The sequence below is a fragment of the Bacillus rossius genome, chromosome 2, assembly GCF_032445375.1.
Source record: "Bacillus rossius redtenbacheri isolate Brsri chromosome 2, Brsri_v3, whole genome shotgun sequence".
Classification (NCBI taxonomy): Eukaryota; Metazoa; Arthropoda; class Insecta; order Phasmatodea; family Bacillidae; genus Bacillus; species Bacillus rossius.
Genome location: NC_086331.1, coordinates 13,956,307 through 13,977,447, shown reverse-complemented (window position 1 = coordinate 13,977,447; position 21,141 = coordinate 13,956,307). Strand labels below are relative to the sequence as shown.

The 21,141-nt window shown below is 37.9% G+C and overlaps 1 protein-coding gene across 1 annotated transcript in view; it reads right to left on the bottom strand.

Annotated features, from left to right (window-relative positions):
- Nucleotides 1-11,578: 11,578 nt before the first annotated feature.
- Nucleotides 11,579-21,141, bottom strand: part of LOC134528842 (facilitated trehalose transporter Tret1-2 homolog) — a 167,242-nt gene continuing 157,679 nt past the window's right edge. Inside the window, exons 8-9 of the mRNA XM_063362509.1 lie at nucleotides 17,773-17,962; nucleotides 11,579-11,697 (exon numbers count right to left, since the gene is read on the bottom strand). Of these exons, the coding sequence (XP_063218579.1) occupies nucleotides 11,579-11,697; nucleotides 17,773-17,962 (309 nt within the window). The remainder of the gene's footprint in view (nucleotides 11,698-17,772; nucleotides 17,963-21,141) is intronic.

Here is a 21,141-nt window from a genome sequence, read left to right as displayed (position 1 = left end):
CACTCCAATACTATCACCCCTAACCAAACAAACTTTCCGTTTTCAGTTTTTTACGTCCAGTAGAAACAAGTATTTGCGTGTGGTTCAATGCGAGCGTAAATATTTTTAAATAATTAGTGGGACTGTGCGTTTGTAAAATATTTTTCTGTGCCTTACGCAGGACAACATTTTTCTGAGGTATGTTATAAAGTTTTCCTTTGTTGTAAGACTTTAACTGTGAAAATGTGACTGCGTTATTTGGCGCGTATAGCAAACATGTACAATTTTTAAAAATCGCCATAATGAATTCCGTACAAACAATTTTAGCGAACAGAAAACTTACTACAAGGAAAAGTTAACAATTAAAAATTTAGGAACACTATGTCAGAAGAAAGACTTACTGCTTTAACAATGTTGTCAATAGAAAAAAAGACTAATAAATAGCATGCATGATTTTAATCATAGAGTCATCAACAAGTTTGCTCAGCTGAAAACCAGAAGAATGGATTTTTTTTTACAAATAAATAATGATGCAATACCTTTGTAGCATTAAAGTTTGTAAAATCATATTTTTTAGCTTCACATTGCTTTCAGGCGCAACACTTTGATAAGCTTAAGCCCAGCCACACATTTTAAAAATCAAGAACATCAAACATAATTTTTTATTATTTATGTGAGGCTTGATCAGCGATCTACCATTTGAATTACAATTTAAAAACTCTTAAAAAACAACTAGTCTGCTCAATAAGCTTCGTTGTGTTAATTCGGGCTACAATTACAGACATGAGTTTGTGTAATAAACGAAATAGGGGAGGACGGGGCAAGTTGACGAGCGGGGCAAGACGACGAATGACTTAGTTCCACGTCATGTTATTAGATAGCACCACCTAACAGACACTACTAGCGCTCCACACTGGTGGGCACTAAAGAATCGCACAGTGAAGCTGCTGCCACCATTTAGTTGTTTGTTAGATGATGTTCGTACATTTGGTCTGACGTATTGTAATTTTCAAGAACTTCGAAGTAATATCTCATGGACAAACTGGTAAGATATTTGGTTATTCAATGCCACACATTATTACCTTAGACAATATACTTTTCTTAACCACTATATATTGTTAACCTTTTATATTTTTTCCTAGCGAAAAAATCCCATACTAATAACATTGCTGATCGGGGCAAGTTGACTGGGGCAAGATGACGACTCGTCATCTTGCCCCAAGTGCTTTTTTACAGTTGTTTCTTAATTGTTCATGCCCTACAGGCTTTCATTAAACAAAAATTCTAATTAAAAAGTATTTAGCCTACCTAATTGTATTTTCTTCCTAGGAAATGCCTATTCATGGTGGAAGATTTCGAGAAGTTTTCACTGAAGAGCAGCTAGAATATTTAAGGAACTACACGACAGCAATGGATAACATTTTTTTTGGGATGACAAAGCAGCAATGTAGAAGACTTGTGTTTTACTTTGCAGAATATAGTGGAATTTCGCATCCGTTCAATGTGGAGACCAGGATGGCAGGTGAGGATTGGTTGGCTAGTTTTATGAAAAAATGTAAGTTCAGTTTTCGGAAACCAGAGGAAACATCCATTGCCAGAGCATTGGGCTTTAACAAGCCAAATGTTGACAAGTTTTTCTTAATTTTGAAATAAGTGCGGGAAAAACATAGATTTCCAGCTTCTGCCATTTACAATGCAGATGAATCTGCACTTTCCACTGTACCTAATAGGCTACCAAAGGTTATTTCACCCACAGGAAGTAAGAGTGTTTCCAAGATCGTTTCGGCAGAGAGAGGAAGAAATGTTACTATTATTTGTTGCATTAATGCTTGCGGATATTACCTGCCCCCTTTTTTGGTTTTCGCAAGAAAACGGATGCGACCTGAACTTGTGGAAAGAGCCCCTCCGGGAACCGTTGGACATTGCAGTGATAATGGTTGGAGCAATGGAGAAATATTTGTGTTGTTTTTGAAACATTTCGAACTACATGTGAAACCAACCAGTGAATTTCACGTGCTGTTGCTTGTTGACAACCATAAAACACACGTAACACTGGAGGCTATAAACTTTTGCCGGGAAAATCACATCGTTATGGTCGGATTTCCACCCCACACTACCCATCGTCTTCAAATGCTGGATGTTTCTTTTTTTGGGCCATTAAAAACCTATTACAGTCAAGCTTGTGACAACTTAATGGTCACTAATCCAGGGCAAGCCATAACTGACAAAAAAAATTGGTGAGCTACTAAGCACTGCTTATTTAAAAGCAGCTACAGTCGGTAATGCAGTCAATGGGTTCCGAGAATGTGGAATTGAGCCTTATGATCCCCTTGTGTTTGCCGAGCATGATTTAGCTGCAGCGAACCCCACCGATCATGATCTTGCTATGGAAAAAGCAGTTAATGAACATCAGGCAGAGAAAACTGAAGAACCAGGACCTTCAAGAAATGCTACTTCCATTGAGCCAGGACCATTAAGAAATGCTACTCCCATTGAGCCAGGACCTTCAAGAAATGACATTTCCATTAAACCAGGATCTTCAAGAAATATTTCTCCGATTGAGCCAGGACCTTCAATAAATACTTCTCCCGCAGCTTCCATTGAGCCAGGACCTTCAAGAAATTCTACTCCCATTGAGCCAGGACTTTCAAGAAATGCTACTCTCATTAAGATAGGGCCTATAAGAAATGCTACTCCAGTTGAGCCAAAACTGTGCCGAAGTGTTTTCGATTTCAAACCATTGCCTAAAGAAAGATCATATGTGAGAAAAAGGATAAGTCATAAGCAATGTGCAAGTGTCATCACAAGCTCACCCATGAAAGCGATGCTGGTTCAGAGAAAAGCTCAGAGGATAGAACAAGAACGTTTGAAGCAATAAAGACATGAGTCTCGAGATGCCAAAAAAGGAACTGTTACTAAGAAACTGAAGTTCGATTCTCGAGAAAAATCCAAGAAGCTCCAACTTTCGCCAGGCATGACTTCAGCTCAAATATCCGAAGTGTAGTGTCTTGTGTGTGATGAGATTTATGTCGACCCTCCATCAGAAGATGGTGGCATGAGGACTGCTCGAACTTTGAAGGAGGAAAATTTGTTTGCGATTATTGTTTATAAAAACACCAACTCTGAATTAGTTATGTAAGTTAACTATTAATTGTAATTTTCAACAAACCAAGCCTTTAATAATATGCCATATATGTAAAAAAAGCATGTTACAATGTAAAATTAGTTAATTTATATTAGTTTGCATTCTAAGAATAAATATGTTTAAACTTGTGCAGAAATGTCATCTTACCCCGTAGTCAAAGTCATCTTGCCCCGGTAACGGGGCAAGATGGCACATTTGCATTATATTTTTAAAAGGGTTAGAATTTTGGAGATAATATATAAATATAGATTTTTCCATGTAGTTACACCACGACAAAAGACTATTCTAATCGTGTGTGGAAAGAAGGAAATCGTATTTCCAAAATTAAAATTATAAAAAATGGCGAACTCTTAACATCGCCAACTTGCCCCGTCCTCTCCTATATCTTTCACGACTCCAAGATAAGCAATAACTGCTACAGTGCCGCACCAATACAGATAATCTGACACCAAAACAGGCTTCAAGAACGCAGTAAGGTAGGAGCTCTGTTTTTTTCTTTATGAGTGCATATGTGTTAGCATGTGTGTATGTATGAGTGTGTGAACACCCATAATTTAACATCACCGACCGCTACTGGCCAAACTTATCGCACTGATATCCCAAAACCAGAAGTATAATTAATCGTACTTGCGGTAACATCAGCCAAGTTTTACTTCTAGCTGAAGATTCCGGAATTCGAACACCCTTGGGATAGAGTATGCAGTGTCTGTTTTTATAATTTAAGGTTTAAGCAAACTAAAATGTGTGACTTTAATAAAAATAATTTTCATGTTTCATTCCTCATGTTAGCTACACTTGTCCCAATTATTTTTTTTTACTTAAACAATTATTCGTAATCTCGAAACCATACAACACAAAACTGGTACAAAATTGTTCTTTACAGTTGTTTCATGCTGCAAAATTTTTGAGAAAAAATTATTGTATTTTTATTATAATAAATTACATTTGAAAAGTTATCAGAGTTTATTCATGGAAATACACATTCAAAGTACATGATGCTTTAAAACGCTTACTAAAACAATTGCTCTGAAGTTCACAAAACATTTATATCACAAAATACAATGTTTTATACAAATTTATTTTTACTTTTTATCAGTAACTTTTGAACATCTTAGACAAAATGTTACACATTTAAGTACTTTAATACTCAATCGGTAATCTTTCACTTATTTTTGTAGCACTGAGAACATTAGCAGAACATTACACACTTGTCTGGAAAACTAAACATACACAGCATGTAAACAGTTGAGGAAATCAATGTTCGCTATGGAATGTAACAAAATAAATACATTGTACTTAAGAAACATTGATTCACTTGATTCCTGTCTTTAAGTATCTAATGATACATTTTAACATAGATGTATTTTTTGACTTAAGTACTACTTCTCATTTTAATATTCTCCATTATAAAAAACTTGTTAAGTTAACTTATGCTAATTTGTGTAATTTTTGTGTTAAATTTATTTTAGGTTCCAAAATATATTCGTAACTAATACACCTTGGACTTATCCTAAGAAACTGTATTTGATTTTTAAAGCAATCTTTGTTTGAGGCCTTTTAAGGCTGTATTATGCACAATCATTACCATTATGAATAAAATAACTAAGCAATCTTTGTTTGAGGCCTCTTAAGGCTGTATTATGCACAATCACTACCATTACAAATAAAAAAATTAAATTTTGTAAATTTTCGAAATTAATATTTTTCATTTATTTTAATAAAATTGAAGTCAAAATGTTATGTTATGTAGTAGCAAGTTAAAGTTACTTTTAATATAAAATCAGGTGTATCAAAAAAAAATATTGGAAAGTTATTTTACATTTTAAATGTACCCGATCAACTAATGACACGATTTTTTTTATTCCACGTTTTAAGGTGATGAATTTTGCTATCAAGACAAAAACTATCAAAATATAGCTTTGTGCATAGCTTTGGAGTCACAAAGTTTTATTTAAAAAAAACTGCATATCAGTTCATAATGAAAATTGAAAATTCGCCAGAGAATTTGTTATAGCGCCGAAATTCCTATAAGAGCATAAAACTTTGTAAAAAGTGTTATTATAAAACCTATTTGAGATATTTATAAATTTCACTGCCGCCTTTGCGTTTTAATAACCAAAATGTTTAATTGATTTCTATCGTAAAGCATAAAATCTTAAGATTATTACATTTTTATGAACTTTGGTAAACAATGTTTTATTATGACGTAACTACGTTCAATACAAATTTATTAACTTGTTTGGATGAATTCATATTAGATAAGTGATTTTTTTTATGTGATAGTAAGGAACCTTACATTTACATATGAAGAAAAATATGTTAAGATACCAGTGCAATGCCAAATGCATCACCAAACTAAAAACTGCACCAAGAAGAGAGAAAATATAAAATTAATACACCTTTCATATTTAGATTTTCTCAGTGCTATTAAAAAAACTTATAAGGCTATCAATTACATGTGCATTGCTTGATCAACGCATTTACTGAACCATTAAAATAAAATTACATTAAAAAGAGGGCTTACCAATAACTGGTATTTTGAATGGAACATATACAACTTTGCAATCTTGTTAAAAAGTTTCTCTAAGGCCAAGTATAAAATTAATATTATCTGGGTTTTTTTTACATAGGTATGTGAACTTCAACTATTTCAGAATTTGTAAATAAGGCTTAACCAGTTCAGTCGGCCACATACATAATATGTCATCGTCTTATGTTTTAAAAGCAATAAACCTCAATGGCATTTTATATAAATAATAATATGAACATGTGCATAATACAGCATCATCAGTGCACCCCTTTGTCATACTATTGTACTACAAAAATAATTAACGTGTTGAACACCACAGTTTGCTTTTTGTTAGCTCCAGTTGGTATGAAAACCTGCAAACGTGGCAATTCGTCCCCTACTGACACAAACAACACCCTCGCATAATGTTTGGAATATCAATGGAGTCCGGCGTGCGACACTTACACAGTGCACACGCCGAACTGGTAGGCCTGTTAGGCCAATGGCAAAAGTCGGTACAGAGAAACATAACTGCAACCAAGTTCGAGTTCTTTGCAAGAAATTGTAGTATTCAAGTTCATTAAATAAGCATACGTGCTTCGCCACTAGATTTTTCAGATCTGCACTAAAAACATTTTTTTGGAAGGGGGGAGGGGTGGTGGAATGAGGAGTCTACCAACAAATGTTTTGTGAGTATTCACTCTTAAAACATTTTGTGTGACTAAAAATACGTTTATTAGGTCAACGTAACTGTTTATTGGTGTTAAATATTGTTTATGGTCACTAAAAAAGAGATTTGTAATCACCAAAATTGTGTAGACACCACAAAATATTCGGTGTAGTAAATACTTATATAACTAAATTTTGGTCGGCCACAAACGTGTAATTAACACAAAACTAGAAACATTTTGGTACAAAAAGGTACAATTTGAGGATATTTTTACCTAGATTTTACAAACTAAACAATCTATAATTACGAGAAGAGCATTTAAAATAAATCCAATTATTTTCATTCAAATTACCAGAATAATGAAGTAATGAAAAAAATTACCATATACTTTCACGAATGGTGTGGGCTTTGTTTCGTTGTAATTAGTAAATAATTAAAATTGAAACATTTTTATGGACTTTATAAATTCTTTAAATAAATCAATGAAATGTTTAAAAGTAATAATATTTTAAATAATAGAATATATTTACGAGATGCCAGAAAGAAAATTGTATCTAGTTTGCCTTATTTTTTGAACCGAAATATGTTTAATCTCAGTAGCTGAAACATCATGTCTTGTTTGGACTATTTATATTTAAAACAATTCTCACTTTGAATAAAAACCCATTTATTATAAGATTATAACTCGCACATTTTCGTTTCAAAAATTTTAAATAACCGATTCACTGCTGCAAAATATAGCGTAATTTTGAGCCATAGTTATTTGTGTTGGGTGATTGTTGCGTGGCGCTTTTACATTTTTCATTCATTCAGTTCATCCATTATGCACAATAATCTTTCAACTGTTTCCTATTATAGCACGAAAGGAACTTTGAAAGACTAATCTCAGTTTTTTGTCCCCTGGATTATTCTTACAAAACATGCCAAATATTCGATACTATCCGCTAAAAAAGATTTATATATATTCAAAAAATATTTTATTTTCTCCCGCAGCGCAGTAAGTGTTTTGGAGGTATAACGTTGCACGAAAAAGTAGTTGAATCATCACTGGAAGACGTACAACTTGTACTATATCGAGATATATATATTATATAAGCGAGCCGTCTTAAATAGTCTTTTGAATAAAGGCTTGGTGGTAGAAACTTGGGTCATTGTAGTAGAGAGAGCCACCATATCCACTTAAATGCTTTTAGCTACCGCCGCATAACTTTTGAAATATATCTGTGGCAATTGGGTTAACGAACGCGCATTTCAATTAACAGAGTACAGAATGTCGTACAGTTTCAGATTCCATTATTTATGGTTAGTTCATCCACTGGGCCCTTTGAAAACGTTTAAAAACCCAGATAAAGGATTTTTAAAACATGGTTTGACCCAAATTTTGCAAACAAATCTCATACCGACCTATAAAAGAGTTTGCCGTATGTTCATGTGGAAATAAAACGGAACATAGGTACTGAATATCACAATACACTTTTAGATGCGGACATTTGAAAGCCTGAAAATGAGTGTTTTTGATCACCCACCAACTCTTAAGGCTTACGTTAACCTTACTCCTCTTGTTGGCTTTTCACTGATGTTTAATTTTTATTAGAAAAAAACCTTTCGAAAATGGGACTATAGAAGTTAATATGTAAGCATTACCTTTGAATATATATACTGTATAGAAGTCGCGAGTGGATAGGATTTACTCTACGTTTATCAGAAGCGTATAACGAGCAGCTTGGGAACTTCACCGCTGCAGTGCGCTGCCGTAACGCCCTGTATCGTCTTAGTTGTTATTTATACGTTAGAGCGCAGCACTGTCGCCCGCTGTCATTCCCCGCACCCCTCATCCATCATTCACTGCAGCTCAACGTCGTTCAACGGGAGGGGGAAGGGGTGTCTGAAGAGTTGGACACTTGTCCGCTAGGGACCACCACAAGTCGATGCCCTAGAGATGGTGGCGATTGCGGCGGTGAACTAACCAACTACCTCAAAACCGTATTAGAATTTTTAACCAGGGCTGGCGACTTCTATACAGTATATATATTCAAAGGCATTACCCAGCTGTAGAGACGCAGAAAATTAACGTAACTTGAACGACCAAAAATCGATTAGTGTGACAATAATTACTATTATTAACTGTGCTTATGTTTCTACAAATATCAATAATTATAGTGTGGCTTACTAAATAAACAGCAGAGAGGAAAATGTAATGCCTTAATCAAAAGTGAAATATCAGCTAACTGTGAAATTTTGATAATATTCTTCCGAAATATACCTATATGGATTGGAAGTTATGTCAAATTTATTTCACAAAATTAAATTGTCCCCTACGAATTTACCTTTTGACGTGATAACGTCTTATAAATTGATGAACGCCGGTTGCACGCACGAAAAATTGTCACGTTTCGCCTGAGCCGAGCGTGCAAGAATCGGCCAACCACCGTGCGAGAAAATCTTCTATAATATCAAACAGGTTAAGGCGGACTTTTAAACTAATTGTTCGTGATTATATTTAAACAAATTATTTAAATTAAATTTGCAAAAAACTGTTAATAATATTTGAAAATTAAAAAGTATGCAGTTTTTCATCAATGTTTTCTTATAACGTTATCACGTAAAATTATCGTCCGTAAAACGACTTTACAGACCACCCCCTTTTTTAAAATAAACAAATTTAGGATAGTTGATCTTGATTCAAGGGAAAATTCTTTACTTGATTTATAAGATGATTTCGATTAAATGCAAAGGAACCTGTGCAGGAATTGCGATTCAACAAAAAAAAAAAATAGTGACGTGGCAAAAGGCAGAGACCTTTACACTAAATCTTGCTTAGGTTCCGACGTGCTTTTGATCTCTACTCGACGACACCTCGCCGCGCGCAACTGCGTCAGGCGACGCCGTTTTCGACGACGCCGTTCTCTTGTGCCGCCTTCTTGCGCTGCGCCAGGAAGATCCAGTTGCTCTTGAAGTAGTTCTCGATGTCCACCAGCTTCTTGTTGTGCGTCTCGGGCAGGAAGACGTACACGAAGAGCGAGCCGCACAGCGCCATGCAGGCGTAGAACCACTGCAACTGGGCGGCTCCGCCCAGCAGCCGCTGCATGTCGATGTAGGTCTGGATGGTGGCGAACATGAGCAAGTTGGCCACCGACAGCACCACGCCCTGCGCGATGCCGCGGATGTCCGTGGGGAACATCTCGGCCGTCATGGTCCACGGGATGCTCAGCAGGCCCAGCATGCTCGTCACCACGTACAGCAGGATGCACGTCACCGGGATCCAGCTCACGCCTTCCATGCCTGCAGAACAACACACGACATGGCATGATCAAAAGGGCCCAGCATGCTCGTCACCACATACAGCAGGATGCACGTCACCGGGATCCAGCTCACGCCTTCCATGCCTGCAGAACAACACACGACACGGCATGATCAAAAGGACCCAGCATGCTCGTCACCACGTACAGCAGGATGCACGTCACCGGGATCCAGCTCACGCCTTCCATGCCTGCAGAACAACACACGACACGGCATGATCAAAAGGACCCAGCATGCTCGTCACCACGTACAGCAGGATGCACGTCACCGGGATCCAGCTCACGCCTTCCATGCCTGGAGAACAACCCACGACACGGCATGATCAAAAGAGCCAAGCATGCTCGTCACCACGTACAGCAGGATGCACGTCACCGGGATCCAGCTCACGCCTTCCATGCCTGCAGAACAACACACGACACGGCATGATCAAAAGGGCCCAGCATGCTCGTCACCACGTACAGCAGGATGCACGTCACCGGGATCCAGCTCACGCCTTCCATGCCTGCAGAACAACACACGACACGGCATGATCAAAAGGGCCCAGCATGCTCGTCACCACGTACAGCAGGATGCACGTCACCGGGATCCAGCTCACGCCTTCCATGCCTGGAGAACAACACACGACACTGCATGATCAAAAGGGCCAAGCATGCTCGTCACCACGTACAGCAGGATGCAGGTCACCGGGATCCAGCTCACGCCTTCCATGCCTGCAGAACAACACACGATACGGCATGATCAAAAGGGCCCAGCATGCTCGTCACCACGTACAGCAGGATGCACGTCAACGGGATCCAGCTCACGTCTTCCATGCCTGCAGAACAACACACGACATGGCATGATCAAAAGGGCCCAGCATGCTCGTCACCACGTACAGAAGGATGCACGTCACCGGGATCCAGCTCACGCCTTCCATGCCTGGAGAACAACACACGACACGGCATGATCAAAAGGGCCCAGCATGCTCGTCACCACGTACAGCAGGATGCACGTCACCGGGATCCAGCTCACGCCTTCCATGCCTGGAGAACAACACACGACACGGCATGATCAAAAGGGCCCAGCATGCTCGTCACCACGTACAGCAGGATGCACGTCACCGGGATCCAGCTCACGCCTTCCATGCCTGGAGAACAACACACGATACGGGATAGTTAGAAGGGAGCAGGATGCACGTCACTGGGATCCAGCTTACGCTTTCCATGCCTGGAGAACAACACACGACACGGGATAATAAGAAGGGCCCAGCATGCTCGTCACCACGTACAGCAGGATGCACGTCACCGGGATCCAGCTCACGCCTTCCATGCCTGCAGAACAACACACGACATGGCATGATCAAAAGGGCCCAGCATGCTCGTCACCACGTACAGCAGGATGCACGTCACCGGGATCCAGCTCACGCCTTCCATGCCTGGAGAACAACACACGACACGGCATGATCAAAAGGGCCCAGCATGCTTGTCACCACGTACAGCAGGATGCACGTCACCGGGATCCAGCTCACGCCTTCCATGCCTGGAGAACAACACACGACACGGCATGATTAAAAGGGCCCAGCATGCTCGTCACCACGTACAGCAGGATGCAAGTCACCGGGATCCAGCTCAAGCCTTCCATGCCTGGAGAACAACACACGACAAGGGATAGTTAGAAGGGAGCAGGATGCACGTCACTGGGATCCAGCTTACGCTTTCCATGCCTGGAGAACAACACACGACACGGGATAATAAGAAGGGCCCAGCATGTTCGTCACCACGTACAGCAGGATGCACGTCACCGGGATCCAGCTCACGCCTTCCATGCCTGGAGAACAACACACGACTCTGGATAATAAGTAGGGCCCAGCATGCTCGTCACCACGTACAACAGGATGCACATCACCGGGATCCAGCCCACGCCTTCCATGCCTGGAGAACAACACACGACACGGGATAGTTAGAAGGGAGCAGGATGCACGTCATTGGGATCCAGCTTACGCCTTCCATGCCTGGAGAACAACACACGACACGGCATGATCAAAAGGGCCCAGCATGCTCGTCACCACGTACAGCAGGATGCACGTCACCGGGATCCAGCTCACGCCTTCCATGCCTGGAGAACAACACACGACACGGGATAATAAGAAGGGCCCAGCATGCTCGTCACCACGTACAGCAGGATGCACGTCACCGGGATCCATCTCACAGCTTCCATGCCTGGAGAACAACACACGACACGGGATAATAAGAAGGGCCCAGCATGCTCGTCACCACGTACAGCAGGATGCACGTCACCGGGATCCAGCTCATGCCTTCCATGCCTGGAGAACAACACACGACATGGGAAAATAAGAAGGGCCCAGTATGCTCGTCACCACGTACAACAGGATGCACGTCATCTTATACATGTTACGTATTCCATGTCTGGCGAACAACACATGACACAATTTGTTTAAAATTACAAAAATTATAAATATAACACATTTTTTACGAAGGGTTTAGTTTTGTGCAATTTTGTAATCTTTCTAAACGAACCTTTTCATTATAAATTTACTAGCAAGCTTAGTACTATCTTTTATTTTATGTATTTTCAATTTTATCTAATTATTTATTTTCGCTGCATACGTCATGCAATTTTTTCATAACCATTGTTTTTTTTAATTGATATCAATGGTGGGTTTATTGAAGTTTGGGTTAAAAAATTAGTATATATATACATATATATATATATATATATATATATAATGTGGAAAACGGCTATCTTATTATTTGGTATTGGATGTTGTTTTTAAATCGTTCATAAAAAATGCTTTCAATTCGAAAACTACGTCACTTTTTGTCTTTTGATTCAGAACCATCATAAATTGGCCTATGCGTGTGGTATATGGGTATTATTTTTACTTTGCGATCACAGAGTGTTCTTTATCTAAACGATACAAACCAGCAAATATTTTAACAAACTTTTGTAAATAATTTTTTATGGGATACATGCTCTTGTTTGGAGAATAAAATTTGATGGTGACCTCTCTCTAAAAATAGCATTGAGCTACGACTGGTTTTTCCTGGAGCGGAAAACATTTTGTCAGTGAGCGGACAACACTAAACCAACTAATATTTTTAGTTTGACATTAGTCATTTGAAGTATCATAAAGCTAATGGAATAGTTTCTTTCGTCGCATGATAGTGCAGAATGTATTTTTGAGCTTGGAATGTATGAAAATCAAACAAAAAAATCAGCTTCATGTTTCGTGACCTCCAGGATTATGTTGTAATCCTTAACAAGTGGATAAAGAAACTGGGTGCTCCTAATATGCGTCACGTGGGGGAAAGTGTTCGTTCAAACCATCGATGAATTGTAAATAATTGCACGAAACTGCTGTTGTATGTTGTTTTTCGTGGAAAGCCCGTCTAACATAAATTAATTTGTTCGTAATTAGTTTAACTTGTGAAAGTTCACTAAATTTTTGACGTGAAAAAGTCTAATAAATCGATGAACGCCGGCTGCACACACGAAAAAGTGTCCCGTTACGCACATTGTCCCGTTACGCTCATTGTAAGCTTGCACCGCATCTATCTCTCTTCCACTCGATTGGAACAGCCATCGATTTGACTTTTTCGAGGCACATTAAACTTGAAACACTCCCATTCGTTTCCTACTTTTCCTGTCATCGTCCTATCCTTAACAGAATAAAAACAGATTGGAAGAAGTTAAATAGCAAACATGTATAAAAGTTATAGTAAAAATAATCTCTTCGTTAAAGTAATAAACGTATTTGAATCAATGAGTGCAAATACAAGTAAATTGATCAATTAAATTGTAGATTTCATTTCACTCCTTCTTTGTATCCATACGAAATAGTGATGATTCAATAAAAATTATTAAATTTTATTCATAAAAGTATGCAATCATTTCATCAATGTTTTTTCATGACGTCACGTTAAACTATTGTCCGTAATCCGACTTTACAGAAAACCAATTTTTTGTTTGGAGATGGTTTATCAACGTGGTATGCGAGTGTTCGTAGCGCCTGAACCCGCGCCAGACAGAGCAGGCGGCGAGAACAAGTCAGAGACCTCCGCGCGCGCCATGTGCTCCTGGTACAACTGGCGCTTCGCTTCGAACGGCCTCGCTGCGTGACAGACCGCACCGGGTGTTCTTGAAGCAAGACGACGGACGGACGACCTTCTTGGCCTGGTCCGTTCAAGGTGCCGCGAGCATGCTAGCATTCATTTACATTGAGGTGGAACATGCTGTCAGATGGACGCCGGACAGATCACAGCGCTGCCAACTGGCCGATTGCTACCAGGCGAACATGACGCGACAGGAGGTTGGCTGTTTTGTGGCTGGTTGTCTGCGGTATCGATCACCTACGGCGCGGCGGTCTCGTTACAGTTAAAAATCTAGCATTAAATGACTTAATTATTTTCGACATACGCCATTGCTAGAGACCTGCAAAATTCGCGGTTTCGATGGCCTTCAGGATAGACTGCACATACCCCTGTACACTCGCGCAAATAACGCAAGTTCATTGGCTGCCGACTTATAAGTCGTCTCAGCTGGTTTGTCTGTGATTCGATCCTTCTCTGGTTGAGGGTTTATAACTGGTTGAGATTCGTCCAGATGAACAGTAAGCCAATAGCAAAATTATCTAAGAGGTATATGTGTTGGAATTCTAGCCTATCACCGAAGGAATCCGCGAATTTTGCAGGTCTCTAGCCATTGCTAGAGACCTGCAAAATTCGCGGATTCATTCGGTGATAGGCTAAAATTAAAACATATATATTCTTAGATAATTTTACTATTGGCTTACTGTTCATTTGGACGAATCTCAACCAGTTATAAACCCTCAACCAAAGAAGGATCGAATCACAGACAAACCAGCTAGGACGACTTACAAGTCGGCAGCCAATGAACTTGCGTTATTTTCCCGAGTGTACAGGGGTATGTGCAGTCTATCCTGAAGGCCATCGAAACCGCGAATCTTGCAGGTCTCTAGCCACTGCTAGTTTTCACAGTGTGTCGTAAAGAAAACCCGAATAACGGACAAAGCACGATGAATACACAAACGCACAGAAAACAAGCCAAATTCAGCCGATGTCGAATATTAAATGTAAAGACAGCAAGCACAGGGAATTCCGCCATAGGAATTAGCCAGAAAAAAAATATCACAGCACAGGCGAACACAGTGCGCTGTGTGTTTGTGCGTTGATTACTCTTTGTCCGCCCTTTTTTGGTTTCCTCAATGACATAGAATGAGTGTAAACTATGCGAGGGAGTATGTCCGAGATAATGATTTTGGCCTATCTTCCCCATTGCTATTATCATTCGAAGAATGTATGTAGTATTGTATAGATCGGCACATTCTGTAATCCGGCACCAATTTAGCCGCTCGGGTTCAGATTTGTTTTGGGTTGATTCCTGCTGTTTGTTGACCTCGTTAGCTCATCCCGGCGTCAGTTTTCATTCCAGTACAGTTTTTCCCGTTTTCAGCGGATTACATTTCACATTTCGCATTTTCAGATTTTTTTAATTACGATCCACACTAAAACACATTAAGTTAAAACAGACCGCGCATTTATTTTTCCGGAACCAGCGTCTGTGTTTATGCCATCTAAATACAACCCGTTACCAAAATGCCTCCTAAGATTTATGACTGAAAATATTGCGACACAGAGACCACAAAAAGTCAAATGTTAGCTATACGTAGAGTAAATGCATGTCAAGATAAATTATAAAGAGATAATTTTTTTTTTAAATTACTCCTGGGAACATATTGTCACTTCTTTCTATTGCAATGCTATTTTCCTACTCACGCCTGCGTTCGTTATTTGGCGGATTAGCGCGATGTAAAACATAATTATTAAAACCAATATTTTAGTTTAAAAATTTTTGGAACGACACCTTTACCAAATGCTTAAAAAAATTTTTTTAGAGCATAATTCCTTCAAAATGAAGTTATTATTCTCACTTCATGTTTAACACGATGCTAATGACTTAGTTAACGCGCCAAATTATATTTAATTGATTTATTTAAGTGTTATCAATGACAGAAAAGCGTTTGTTTACCCAGAAGAAAACAGTTAATGCAGTTATTGGACATACGTCATTGCACTGTTTTTGTCATGGAAAAATTCCGAAAATCAAAAAATAAATAGAAATATGAACTGTTGTCACTGGAAATCTTCTGTGTTCGTCAGTGCTATCGTTGTTTTGTTGCCCATAGTACTTGTTTATCTTCATCGTTGTGTTTATATGTTTGCTGCGTTGTCCAGGCTTGTTGTGTGCCTGCATTTAATCTGTCTCGTCGTTGTTAGCCCACTGTGTTCGTCTGCGTTGTTATATTATTTTTCCATGACCAGGTTCATTCAACTGAATTCTTATGCTAACTGATATTTAAATGTTTAACATTTTTGTATGTGCTGTCGTCGTTGTGTTGTCCATATTACGTGTTTAGTTTCATCGTTAGTTACGTTTGTCTGTCATCAGCTGATTCAGTTTTGTTTTCTGTGAATTTTGACGTGACAACGTCTAATAAATCGATGAACGCCGGCTGCACGCACGAAAGTGACCCATAGCGCACATTGTCCCGTTACGCTGTGTCCCGTTACGCTCATTGTACGCTTGCGCCGCATCTATCTCTCTTCCACTCGATTGGAACAACCATCGATTTGACTTTTTCGAGGCGCATTAAACTTGAAACACTCCCATTCGTTTCCTACTTTTCCTATCATCGTACAACCCTTAACAGAATAACACAGATTGGAAGAAGTTAAATAGCAAACATGTATAAAAGTTATAGTTAAAATAATCTCTTCGTTAAAGTAATAAACAATTTTGAATTAATGAGTGCAAATAAAAGTAAATTTATCAATTCAATTGTAGATTTAATTTTATTCTTCTTTGTATCCATACAAAATAGTGATAATTCAATAAAAATAATTCAATTTTATTCATAAAAGTATGCAATCATTTCATCAATGTTTTGTCATGACGTCACGTTAAACTATCGTCCGTAAACCCACTTTTCAAGCAACCAATATATTTAAGGTATGATCGCTCTGATTACAGTCCTAAGATATTATGATTTTTTTCTTCATATTTCTATTTTATTTTTTTTTTTCGGAATTTTTCCATGACAAACAGTGCTAAACTGCAATGGTGTATTTCCAAAAAAACTGCACAAAATCAAAATTCCCCATTGTATGAATCATTTAAAGTAAGAAGAAAACAGTATCTTAAGTTATAAATTAATGTGTACCCTCATTTGTCTCCCAAATAAATAGCAACTATTTTTTTTTCTGCAGGAAAAACAACTTAACGTAGAAAATCACCAAAAATATTAAGTACATTAGTGCATTATTCTTTTAAATTTGTGTCTAATAAGTCGTGTGTTTTAACGCGCGAGTTAAATTTTCCTTAACATCTAACTGTAAATTAAGTTCACAGGCAACTTTATAATTCTAACTCCTATGTTTTTATGTTTGATCCTCCTCATTTTTTTAATTGTGTTTTCTGGGATGAATGATGACTAGAGACCTGTAAAATTCGCGGATTCATTTCGCGATAAGATAGAGTCCAAATACTTTTGACATTATTTTGCTTCAGTGATTGGGCTACAGTTTATCTGAAGGACTCCAGGCCAATGAAAAATCTTTAACTGAAGAATTAGCGAATCACGATCATTCCAGTCAACAGGTGTTACACGTCGGTAACCAATCAGCAGATGTAATTTGCACGAGTGCGTAGAGGATCATGGAGTCTATTCTTTAGGGATTTGAAATCGCGAAATTTACAGGTCTCTAATAATTAGAGACCTGTAAAAATTCGCGGTTTCGATGGCCTTCAGGATAGACAGCACATACCCCTGTATCTACACTCGGGAAAATAACGCAAGTTCATTGGCTGCCGACTTGTAAGTCGTCTCAGCTGGTTTGTCTGTGATTCGATCCTTCTTTGGTTGAGGGTTTATAACTGGTTGAGATTCGTCCAGATGAACCGTAAGCCAATAGCAAAATTATCTAAGAGGTATATGTGTTTGAATTCTAGCCTATCACCGAATGAATCCGCGAATTTTACAGGTCTCTAATGGTGACTTAGCAAGATAGTCTGAATTTAGCGTGTATCTGGCGGCTTTGAAATTATTCGGAAGGCAAGTTTGATTTGGGGGGGAAAAGAAAAAGGTCTCACCTTCGTTGACAATCTTCCAGGTAAAAATGCCGGACATGGTCAAGCACACGGCCATGCCACAGCCGCTGATCATGCACAGCGGGCGTCGTCCGAACTTCTTCAGCATGCCCGTGTTGCACATGCTCATGATGAACCTCACCAGCCCCATCAGGATGGTGGACAAGGCGGGATCCAGTCCGCTGCCGATGTCCTGCAAGCAAGGGTCAAGAAACAAAACAATTGGTTGTCTGTAAAGTCGGTTTGCGGACGATAGTTTAACGTGACGTCATGACAAAACATTGATGAAATGATGGCATACTTTTATGAATAAAATTGAATCATTTTTATTGAATTATCACTATTTTGTATGGATACAAAGAAGGAGTGAAATTAAATCTACAATTTAATTGATGAATTTACTTTTATTTGCACTCATTAAAGCAAATATTTTTATTACTTTAACGAAGACATAATTTTAACTATAACTTTTATACATGTTTGCTATTTAACTTCTTCCAATCCGTGTTAAGGATAGTACGATGATAGGAAAAGTAGGAAACGAATGGGAGTGTTTCAAGTTTAATGTGCCTCGAAAAAGTCAAATCGATGGTTGTTCCAATCTAGTGGAAGAGAGATAGATGCGGCGCAAGCTTACAATGAGCGTAACGGGACACTTTTTCGTGCGTGCAGCCGGCGTTTATCGATTTATTAGACGTTGTCACGTCAACAATGCAAACACGCACAAAGTGTGTTTACAAACATGCATGCATTCGGGCAATGAATGAGGGAGACCATACTGAAGGCCCACCCATTCTCTTTAAGACTGGATTTCTCTCGCCACGTTAATTTTTTTGAAGTGAAAACTTCTATGGGAAGGTTTGGATAGGGAGTAAATTCATGTAAGTCGTCAGCGACATGGTCACGTGACGTGTTAACGATAACACTATATTTGTTCCTATTCGTATTAACTTATTGCGCTTTTAAACCTTAAGTATACGATTACTGTGCAGTAAAAAGTTAGTATAAAATATATAAATATTCTCATATAGGTATATAGTTTGAATAACGAAGAAAACTGAGTCTTTTCAGCAATATAACCTAAAAATTAAGAACATCATAATTTTCTTTTAATACCTACAATTACTATGCAATGCGCATTTAGGAGTTATTTTACTAAAGCTTTCACTTCTGTTGGCAGTCCTCATGACTGCTTAAAATTTTTTTTGATATGTAACATCTTGGCTCTATGTGTACGGCATTTGGTAGGAGAAATTTCGTGAATGTAACGGAAGTCGCATGGAACGGAAATGTGTAACAACGGTGCTGACATCTGTGGCGGATGGCGCAAACTGAAGTACATAGAGGCAAAGGCAATCTTTGCATTATTATCTATTTAATGGTGTTTTAACAAAAGGACCAGCATTTTTAATGAAATTCCTTGTCGAAAATCAGGTCCAAAACTGGGGTTTGGTGTTTTTCCAAGTCTTTTTAGCTTGTAGCGAAGACGTTTCATTATATCGTTTAACCTTTCGATCGGCATAATCGAATGATTCTATAGTCGAAGTAGCTGCTCCGTCAGCGAATTCTAGCGGCGGGTGCGGAAACTACGTGTGATTCGCGTCCAGAAATGTAGTTGGAAACACAATATTTCGTATATTCATCACGCTCGGCATTGTTTTAAAAAGTCTAGGTAAAATTTCGTGTCCTCTTTTCGTATTATAATTTTATTTGTAACATGAGAGCACACGAATTTTGTCGTTACCTAGGTTAAATGTCAAAAATTGCTCAGAATGTGTTTATATATTAGGACATCGTTGATGCATTCTTGGCAAGTGAAGCACAGAAGATGAGAAATCCAATTACTCTTTTAATAATTTTATAATACACTGCTGAAATGTTCTTGCCATTTCAATATTTGGTTAGATTACAGTTCTATTATTATTATTTATACTCATAAATGAAGCTGCTTTGGTAAGAAACTATGGTGGCTGTTTTCCTATTAGCACATAATGTATGTGTGTGTGTGAACAAATGAATTCAATCGTCTCTTCTGATACACAAACCGCCATGCACACTTTCATACCTACCCATGGGGATGACAGAATAAATGGCAGAAATAAAACATATTGTAAGGAGGGCTTAATCGCAAACTAAAGTGTCTCTGTTGGTCGATATCAGCCACGAAATTTATTTAAATATAAATAATAGTATATATACTGTGCTTATGAAATATGGTCGGCATTTCCTTTTATTAGACTAATTTTAATTCAAGTGATTAATTTTTGCTTGGGTGGTACAACATGGAAGGATTAAAGTGTGAAATAAGAAATCTAATTTCTTTTAATTTCAAAATATTTTCTTTCGTAAGGTTTTATTTAAGCTTCATTGTTATTAAAACTATATATATGTATATATATCGCTGCTGAAGTGTCAACTGCAACATTTAACTCATTGATGTTGAAGCACTTACAGGGCTTCACAAGGATAAAGCTTGTAACACAATGTGTTACATAAAACCATACTTTTGACACAGCAATAATTATTTTACTCATACAATAAAGTTGATATGCAACCAAAGCCAAAGCAAGAAAACAATTGTTAAATGTTTTTATAAATTATTTTTTTTCCTTAGAGAATTTTATTTTCTATAGCATCAGTATATCTGCGTAGAAATAAACATATTGCTGTTAATTTAACCAAATACTGAAAAGACACAAATTTAAGCCATTGATTCTAACTAAATGTAACCCGTGGAATTGATTTCTTTATTTTTTCTTCTGAACTTAATTTACAAAAAAATGCAAATTAAGTGTCGTAGATTGAAAAAAACCAATTTTGTCAAACTCTAGACTAAATGAGATAAAGTTTTCCTTGGGCTAATTTAGAAATGTAGTTATATAATATTTTTTTAAAAAACTATACAAGAGAATTTTCATTTGATTTAACGTAGGATACTTCTGATGTACACCTATTCGTAAAATAATATGCATTTAATTCATCGATATAGTCCACGGCCACAGTAATAAATGTAAATTTGTTAATCTTAATAGATCAAATTGCCAACGAGTCATAAATTTTTATTTGGTTAATTTTATGTTAAATTATTACTAAGTTGTATAATTTACTAATTTTTTTGAGAAATTGTAAAAATCGTTATTTTTTCAAGTCATAACCAAGAACCAAGCAAAATTTGAATAAGGGAAGTCCCCATCATCAAATAAGTACAATCCTAAGTGAAAAAATATCATCTCTCATTTTTATTTAACAGGTTTACAGATGCAATCAATTTTTCGTTTAGTTTTCAATAACATGATGACATTCACTTCGTTGTAAATGTCTGTCATTTGTAAAGTTAATATACGTTTATACAGGTTATTTAAACAACTTGTG